Genomic DNA, 9,177 nt, shown 5'->3' with positions numbered 1-9,177 from the left:
AAAGACTAAGTGTAGTGAGTAGGCAGTGTGGACAAAAAAATGTTGCCTTCCTCCTCAGTAAACAAAGAATGTTGCCTGCCATTGAGCCATCAGCCATTACAGTCACCCAACAGTGCACCCAGAGGGGAATTCAGGAAACTGGCCCTAGATATTTAAGATGCATATCAAAGCAATAATTTCAGTGAGCTCAGACTCTTGCATCTTCTCATACATAGAAAGGCACTAAAATCATTAACTTGAGATGTCTGGTTTTTGTTTGATAAGCAGTAACCTTTTGATGTTCAATTACATCAACTTGGTTGGTTGTTTTTTTCCAGAAAAACTCCTGCCTCCTCCCTTACCTCTTAGGAACAGTCCCCTCAGAGCTATCTGAGAGGCTGCCATTCCTGGCTATGGATCTTAGTACCGCTGAGAATAAAACATAATTCTCAACTTTTAGATTGTGTACTTTTTTTAGTTGGCAGTAGGAAGAAAACTAAAGTTTTAAGTCTCACAAAGCAGGAAGGTAATTGTTGGTACTGAACACTAAGAAGTCTAGTATACGGTGCCGCTGCCCAAAACGGTAGCCACTAGCTACAGATAGCTATTTAAAGTAATTGTTTTCAAAATATTTTAAAAATAAATTCAATTAAGTTTTTTCTTCCTCCACCGCACGTAGCCTCATGTAAATGTCCAGTAGCCACAAACTAGTCGCTACTGTATTGGACAGTGCAGATATAGAATATTTCCATCATCACAAACAGTTCTTTAGAACAGCAGTAAGAGAACTGAGAATCCCGGGCGACAGTGACTGCTGTAAGTGTAGTTTCCAAAGAGTGATGGGGTGGAAGCCGTGCGGGAGGTGAGGACAGGTAGTGAGTAGTATTCTTTCTAAAACTCAGCCCTAACAGCGCTACTTTTTTCCTGTGACAGCTACAGTGTAACTCATGCAGACCTGGAACCCACAGCCCAGGCTCAGAACGCTTGGCTCTACCGCTTCGCGACGTTTCCTGGCCGGTACAAACTCACTACGGTTCCCAAACTCCATCTCCCAACATGACCCGGGCACTTCTTCTGCAACTCTGGCTCTTGGACTTCTGGGAAATGTAGTTTTCACAGCGCTCCAACTCCACAGAGGTTCTAGCGGAGAACTAAGGCTCCCGTAAGGCAGTGCGTGGGCCGTTCGCTGCGGCCGCCATGTTTGCCCTGAAGGGTGCCAGAATCGGCCCTCGCGGGTTAGCGCAACCGTGACCAACTATAGCCACGGATATAGCCAACTATATCCGGGGAGAGGAGCATCGCGACCGTGCTGTGCCTCCCTCTGCCACTGCTTAGATCCCTGCTGCTCTGGGGTTGTGGAGACGTCTCAACAGAAGCGGAGCTGACAGGGCCCCGGGAAGCCATGGTGACAGAGCAGCCACAACCTCTGGGGGACTTGGGGTCAACATCAACCAGCCCGCTGCCCGAGGGCCATTGGGCGGGCCTGACGGGAAGCGCAGGCGCAAATGCAGGGCCTCGAGGCGTCTGTAAACACCCAAGAGCGCCTGCGCAAACGGAGTGTTTCGGGATGGCCACGTGGGGGCGCCCTAGCGAAGATAACAGTTAATAAATAGTAACGTAACGGCCCTGTTATCTTTCTGTTGTCTTTTCTCATGATTTGCAAAGCACAGCCCCCTTCATTGCCCCTCTTAATTTGATTCTCAGAGCAGTCATTTTACCTGTAGGGCAATGGGTCAGAGAACGTCACACAGCCAAAGTCCTAGCATCATAGAGTGTGAAGGACTACAAATGATTCAGGATTCAACGACTCTAGCAAGGACTCTAGTCCTGGTTCTGACTCTGACTTGCTTAGGACCCTGGGTAATTCTGTTCCACTGAGGACCTAAGCCTTCTCATTTATAAGTGGAAATAGATTATTGGAAAGATCAAATCAGATCCAGGAAACAAAATTCCCAAGCAATCTATAAAGGCAAAAGGTTATTATAGTTGGGCGATTGCAGATTGAGGGGCCAATTCCTCATTCTACAAATTGCAAAACTGAGGGCCCCAAGACGGGGAGGAGCTTGCCCCAGGTCTCAGAGTCTATGAATAAGGGCTAAAGCCCAGCCTTCCTGCCTTTGGGCCTGGAGCCCCTCCCTGCACCCTAAGGATTACTGTCTTTGGATACAGGCTTAGAGAGACCAACTGTACTCAGAGTCTGAGTCCCTAGTCCCAATCCTTCTCCTACCTACCTGGACCTAGTGGAGGAGGGCCCTGCTCTGTTGAGATGACTGCCAAAGGCAGGAAGCTAACGAGAAGCTGGAGAATCCTGGAGAAAGAGGACAGTGTTGCTGGAGCTGTACAGACCCTGCTTCTCAGGTGAGTGGCCCAGGTAAGGGAAGGAACCCAGGTGTGACAAATGAAGTGGTGATGTTAAGCAGACAGACCCTGAATGGAAAAGAGTGGGAGGGCATTGGGCTCTGTTTCTCAGCCTGGGAGGCAGTAGTGCTCAAGTGATTCCAGTTGGGGCCAGTGACAGCTGGAGGTGATACCTGGGCTGGCCTGGGTAATAAGGAGAAGAAGTGATGCTCACTGAGCTGAGGCTGTAGGAGCCACTCCCCCAGCCACATGGAGCAGGCAGGTGGCACTGTGGGCACACCATACCACCCCCTGAATTAGGCAGCTACCCACCAGGGAAGTGAACTTTCTCCGTCCCTTGGAGCTGGGCTCCACAGTTGTTACTCTCCAGAGTGCTCTGAGAGATCCTGGACATAGGTGTGGGACGGGGCTGAGAGACCCTAAGGTCCAGTTGCAGATGGGACTTCCTCAGGCAAGTCATGAAAGGCAGTGTTTGTAGAAATAGAAATTCAAGATCCTTCCCACCTCCAAGTATCTAATTCTCTGGACCTTCACTTACCATCTCTGTTTTCAGCCAGGGAAACTGAGGCCAAAGGAGGAAAGGACTCTTTTAAGGATACACAATGGGTTGGGGTAGACTAGACTAGGACAAAGATCTTTCCATTACATGGCAGTAATCAAACATCTTCATCAAACATTTATTGAGTGTCTAATGTATACTCTGAGAAGAGCTACCTTAGGGTAAAACAGAAGGCAGGCTTGCAGTCAGACCTACCATTTAATCAGCCTTCCCAGTGACTTAACGTCGTGACCGTCGGCAAGTCACTTCTCTAGTCTGAGCCTCATTGTCTGTAGAATCGGGGTGGTAAGCCTTATCCAGGGCTGTCTGGATGTATAACTATGAATTAAATGAGTTAAGGTCTGTTAAGTGCATAGAACAGCACCTGGCTTGTGGTATGCACTCAGTAAACATTAGCCACTGTTGTTACTCATGAACACAGGTGGAGGCTAGATGCGGATAGGTTCTCATAGAGCCCAGCAGGGGCAGAGATGCAGCAGTCCCACGTCTGTCCATCTCCCAGATACCTCTACTCTGTGCCCTGGGAGCCTGCATTTCTGAAAGTGGAGGGAGGCACTCACATATCCATTTCCTCCTCTGGCCCTGGGAACCTAGCAGGGAGCATTTTACACCTCTGCATGTGTGTGATTCGTTTCCCCACAGCCTGAGTCCAGAATTAAGGTGATTCTTGTCCAAAGCTGCACAATACAGCCCTGGGCAGTGAGACCAGAACCAGACCCTGGGCTCTCTCCAGCCCCTTCAGTGTGTGAGGTCATGCATGATCCTTTCCTCTCTTCAAGACAGAAGTCCAAAAAGGCTGTCAGCAGGGGCTTGTGTGTCCCTTGTACAGAGCAATTGCTGGGGACAGAGAGAAGCCTGGGTAGCAGGCAGGGCCCAACATCAGATAACCCTACCCCCAGCCCCCTCTGTTTGAAGGTAGAGGTCTGTGGCTCAGTGGCAATTCAGCTCTGGTCCAAGTCTCCGTAATGGAGATCTGGTTCAAACCCCTTATTTGTAGAGAAAGAAAGAGAAGCCCAGAGAAGCCAAGAACTCATGCAGAGCCCCACAGTCAGAGCCACTCCCCCAGCCACATGGAGCAGGCAGGTGGCACCGTGGGCACACCATACCACCCCCTGAATTAGGCAGCTACCCACCAGGGAAGTGAACTTTCTCCGTCCCTTGGAGCTGGGCTCCACAGTTGTTTCTCTGGAAGTGAGTCTGGGCCAGAACTCAGGTATCTTGATGTTAGGCCAGGGCTCTTCCCAGAAGCTGATTTGGAAGGGGCAAGGCTTGGCTCCACCTCTCCTTCCTCACTGACACCACTGACTGCTTGGAGTCAGCCTCAGGTGCAGTCACCTGCGTGGACAATGGTTGGAGAGTAGCAGGGTGGGCGTGGGTGCAGGGACAGGTAAAGGGAGGGGGAGCATAGGACCTGGTCAGAGAGACACCCAGAGCTGACCTGGGGGCGGGTGGACTGGGGAGCTCTCCTCGTGTGTGTGGCTGCTGCAAGATTCTAGGCCCTTATTAATCAGTCTGAGGCAGCAGAAGATAAAAATACCGTGGGAGCATACTCCTGGAGGAGGGGAGCAAAGCAGATTCAGGAATGAGTCACAGAGCCCAAGCCCTAAATTTAGAAGGTGCTGAAGGAGACAGCCTCCCCCGGGGGAGCACTGTGGAGATATCCTCTGACCGGGGGCACCAGGCCTCAGGTCAGGGGGCAGGGATTGGCAGGAGTCCCCTGCTCAGCAGAGCCTCGGGAAGCTGAGTGTGTTCTAGGCATGTTCCAGGTGTGGATTTTGCCCCCAGAATGAACCATGACCCAACGCAGAGCCTTCAGCCCCACTCTCTGACAGAGCCCATACTGAAAACCTTCCAGGGAACCAGCCCCTGGAGTGTGGACTCAGTACTATCCTGCCTGCTGCCTGGGAAGGACCAGGCTCCCCGGGGCCTGCTGCTGTCCCAGCATCCAGTTGTCAGTCACTGAGGAGGGGGCTCTGCTGATGCAAGGAGCTTATGCCATTAAGTGCAGGTCCCCCCAAGGGGACCCATCCAGGCCTTTGTAGCTGTGTTTGGAATTGGGGAGTGAGGGAGGGGGACAAGATGTCATCGTGCGTGCCCACTTCTGCTTTATTCTCCACCCTCCAGGCTCCAGGAGAACCCACTGTTTCCTTTCCTCCAGGTCAGAAGAGGGAGACACTGCCTCCAGGTCAAGGAGTAGAGACTTAGGTAAGAGGCCATGCCTTGGGGACAGCTGCCAGACCTGGGGGAAAGGGGCTCAGGAGACAAGAACTGATAGCAGCTGTGGTGCCTGTTGAGCATCATCGCTTGCCTGGCACTGTGCTAAGCACTCTATGTGCATTAATTCACTTCATCCTCATTGCAATGATACAAGTCCTACTAGCCTGTTCATTCTAGAAATAGGAGAACTGAGACCCAGAGAGGTTGAGTAACTTGTTCTAGATCACACAGTAATCGGTTCTCACCCAGGCATCCTGGCTCCCTAACCCAAGCTCTTAGCCATTAGGCTAGACTGCTGAGCAGGATATTTTACTCGTTCTGTCCCACCTCCTCTCCTGTCCTTCCCTCCTCATCCTCCAGTCCCTGTACTCAAGAGCCCTGGGAGCTTCCCTCTGGGCTTTGCAGGGTCTTACTGCCCTCAAGAGCACCCTCAGGCTTGGGGGAGAAAGGAGTCTAACACAGCTCCTTCCCACCTCCACTATGCCGGACTTCACAATTTACAGAGCCCTCCCACCTACCCCAGCCCAACGGAGAGGCATCTGGAGCACAACCTGAGAGGCATCTGGAGCACAACCACCTGGACAGGAAAACAGGCTAGAGAGAAGCAGGGTCTTGCCCAAGGTTGGCGCAGCCCAGTGTAGAACCGTGGAGACTCCTGTTTTGGGGGGCCCAGCCCAGATGGCCAGCACTGCCCTCTGCGTGCTGAGTCCTTCTGCTGATCATGTCTATTGGGCACTGCTGCCTGCAGGAATCCAGTTCGATTGCTGGGTCGATGCAACCTTCCGAAAGCCCTGGAGTTTCCTGTCAGAGGCTCCTAATCCATCTGTCTGACCCCAGGCCCTCCCCTCTGCTCTATGCTCAGGCTGGATGGCAGTGGGGGTATAGGCGTCTTTGTGTGTCTTTGTGTGTCCTCGGGGAGGACGAGGTTGTCTACGACGTTGTCTACCAAGGCAGGAACTCCAGCCCTGCAGCCACGGCCTCTTTTCTGGAAGCCCACACAAGTTCCTTCTTTTGGTTTCTTATTTTTTTAATATCAAAGCTGGGCCCTTGGCACCCTGACTCGGGACAGTTTCCACCCTCTGGGACTAGAGGGGAGTACTTAGGGTCACCCTTTGGATGGAGTGGGGTAGGGCGGAGGGTCTGCCCCCAAACTCCCTAGGCTATCATTCCTGAGGGGAGAGGCTCCTCTGAGAAGTCTGCTTGAGGAGCTCAGACCCACCCAAGGACACAGCCTGGCCCAGGTATAACGTGACTTCCCTCACACCCCCTCTGCCCCTACCAGGGGACCATTTGCTGGGCCTTATTTTCCTCATCTGTCAAATGGGGCTAATAGTCCCTGCATGACCTTCCACCTAAGGTTGTTTTGAAGGTTAGACAAAATGAGTATGGAAGACTCAGTCTGGCCCAGTGCCTCTTCACAGAGAGGATGTGTAGGTCCATGTGTCGGCGGGGAGGGGTGGGGGTGCAGCACATGCACACATGCGCTCAATACCTGTGAGTCATGTGCTGACTGCGCCTTCCCAGGGCAGGTGAGACTGAGGTCTGTGGGGGGCCTGGTGTAGCTCTTTGAGGTTTTGTGATGTGGACATGGCAGTGCCTCAGGTGTAAGGTTGCCAGATTTAACAAATATTCGGGACATATACTAAAAATGATTCTTTGCTAGTCTGAAAATCATATTGCACAAGGTGTCCTGTGTTTTATCTGGCAACTCTACTTGGGTGACCTGGTGTACCCAAGCCAGCGTACCTGTGTCGGGCACCCACTCAGGAGACTGAGATGGTGTGTGGCTGCGAGGGACTGTGACAGGACATCAGTGTGATGGTACACGGCTGTGACAGAGTCACCAGGAGGAGAGGGGATATGGGTGACTCTGTGTATACCTCTCTGTGACTCCCTCAGGCTCTAGCCACTCCCTCAGGGCAGTGTTTGGGCTGTTTGCTCAGTGAGGCCCAGCAGGGGTAGGAGACCCGCCCTGGGCAAACACTGAGATCCGGCTCCAGGTGGGACCGGGATGCCTATTGCCACCTGCCACCTAACTGTAAAGGATTTGTCTCTCTCAAGGCCAAGGCAGCCCTGGGGACTTTAGAGTGTTCCGTCATGTGCCCTTCCCAAGGGGCCTCTGGAATCACCTCTCTACTGCTTCCTGGTGACATCACACAGGTCATTGCCCAATCTTCTAGAATGGTGCCCCCAGGATACTGCCTCATTACCCTAGGCAACCTGGGAATTTTCTCCACCCAAACTGGCAGGCCCGGTGACTCCTGAGGAGGGGGGTGGGGGAAGTGGGGCCAAGTTGGGGGGCCTTCTTCTCATCTCCCAGAGGGGAGATTGAGGCAGCCATCCATCTGTCTGACTAGATGGTGAGTAGGAGGGAGCACCCAGGAGTAAGTCAAGACTTGCTGGCACTTCATTGTCCAACATCCTGGGCAGGGCGGGGGCCCTTGGGTGGAGGATGAATCTTGAAGCAGAGAGAGGGCACTGACTGTCCGAAGGTCACCCCCAGGAGAGTGAAAAGGATGGCATATAATGGGTGGCAGAGACAGAGACTTGGATTAGTAGCTGGGAGACCTAGGATCTTATCTCTGTCCCTATTGGCTGGGCGTTTGTTTCTCCATCTGAACAGTTCGAGGCTGGGGCCAGATGACACTAGTCTGAGGGTCTTCAGTTCTGAGGGGGGACTCAGGGAGGGCAGTTAAGGTGAGTGCTAGGGACCAGGTCATGAATGGCTCCGGGCAGGTACCCTGACCCTGTTCTACAGCTAGCAGGGGGCAGTGAGCAAAGTCTGGTGTGACTCTCTCCAAACGCCCCCTACCCCATTCCACAAGTCCTGAGGTACTAGAGGTCCCCAGATGGGCTCTGACTTGCTTTGACTCAGGGGTGTCCCTGTGCCTCCCACACCTCAGCTGCTCTCTCTGTGAGGGGCACATGTAAGACCCAGCACCTTCTCAGTGCCCTGGGTAATGATTCCTCACATTCTCATGACGCCTCTCAGTTTGCTAAGCACCTTCTCCTTGTACTCGCTCCTGCCTTCCACACCCACTCTGACTCCTGTTCAGTGATGCCCCGTTCTGAGGCTGGGGCCCAGAGAGGCACCTCGCCCAATCCACAGCCTATGGAAGGGCTGTGTGGCTGCGGCAGGGCTTGCAGGGGACAGAGCAGGGTCATGCCTTGCCAACGTTTTCCACTGTTTAATCTTTCGTGAGAATCTTAACAACCATCCTACCAAAATGTTACCTTACACTTTTTGTTGGAAGTGTGCCATTTTTGGACACTGTATTTATTCCTCCCTACCCTTCCCTCTCCAGTTATATTTTAGGTTACTTACTTGGGGGTGAAACTGACACTTGTACAACTCTTTTCTCTGCAGTAATTCTCAGAGAGTAGGCATTATTATTCTAGATGAAGAAACTAAGGCTGAGAGAGGACATGTCACTTGCCCTTGGTCACATATTTAGGAAATGGTGTGACCAGGATTTGAACCCAGATCCACAGGCCTTTTGCACTGCTAGGCTGTGGGAAGCAGGGGTGGCTGAGTCCTAGGACTCCTCTTCAGACTCCCTCCAAGTCCCCATCCCAGCCCTCCCAGGCTCACTCTTCTACCCTTGAGCAGACCGGACCCTTCCTCTGCTGCTCAGGGGTGTTTGAGGCAGGACATGAATCTGCTTTGGTCCAGGCATATTTGGGAGGCTGTCATGAACCCTTGAGTCAGAGATACCTAAATTCCTGGGGGTTGGGAGGCTTGCAAGAGCAAATTAATAGTGAGTAGGATGATGACTGATGCTCCAGATCCTGGCCTAAACCTAGGACCCAGGCAGGGATGAGCCCAGGACATGGCCATCTGAGCCCAGGGGTACCAGGTGACCCACCTTTTCTGCCCCAGGGCCCCAAAAGATTCATTCTTGGTTAATCTATATTTAGATTTGAGGGATGTTTTGGTTTCTGCCATCTGTACCTCTCTGAGTTTGTGTGTCTCCCTCAGACTGGCAGTGCTCTGGGGGTGGGGAAGTCCTGTCAGTCCACCCTCACTGCTATCTCCTGCTGTCACCCCAGCCTTATCTCTTCTA

At 52.5% G+C, this 9,177-nt stretch overlaps 1 protein-coding gene across 2 annotated transcripts in view; it reads left to right on the top strand.

Moving 5' to 3' along the window:
* The first annotated feature begins 2,230 nt into the window (after positions 1-2,230).
* STARD10 (StAR related lipid transfer domain containing 10) overlaps positions 2,231-9,177 on the top strand; it is a 31,754-nt gene continuing 24,807 nt past the window's right edge. For both annotated transcript variants that reach the window (XM_074372587.1, XM_074372589.1), the window contains exons 1-2: positions 2,231-2,337; positions 5,055-5,101. In XM_074372587.1, the coding sequence (XP_074228688.1) occupies positions 2,246-2,337; positions 5,055-5,101 (139 nt within the window). In that variant the 5' untranslated portion in view covers positions 2,231-2,245. The remainder of the gene's footprint in view (positions 2,338-5,054; positions 5,102-9,177) is intronic.

The sequence above is a fragment of the Camelus bactrianus genome, chromosome 10 (genome assembly GCF_048773025.1).
Source record: "Camelus bactrianus isolate YW-2024 breed Bactrian camel chromosome 10, ASM4877302v1, whole genome shotgun sequence".
NCBI classification, from domain to species: Eukaryota; Metazoa; Chordata; class Mammalia; order Artiodactyla; family Camelidae; genus Camelus; species Camelus bactrianus.
Note: the sequence above shows the minus strand (reverse complement) of the source record. Positions and strands in the feature narration are given on the sequence as shown.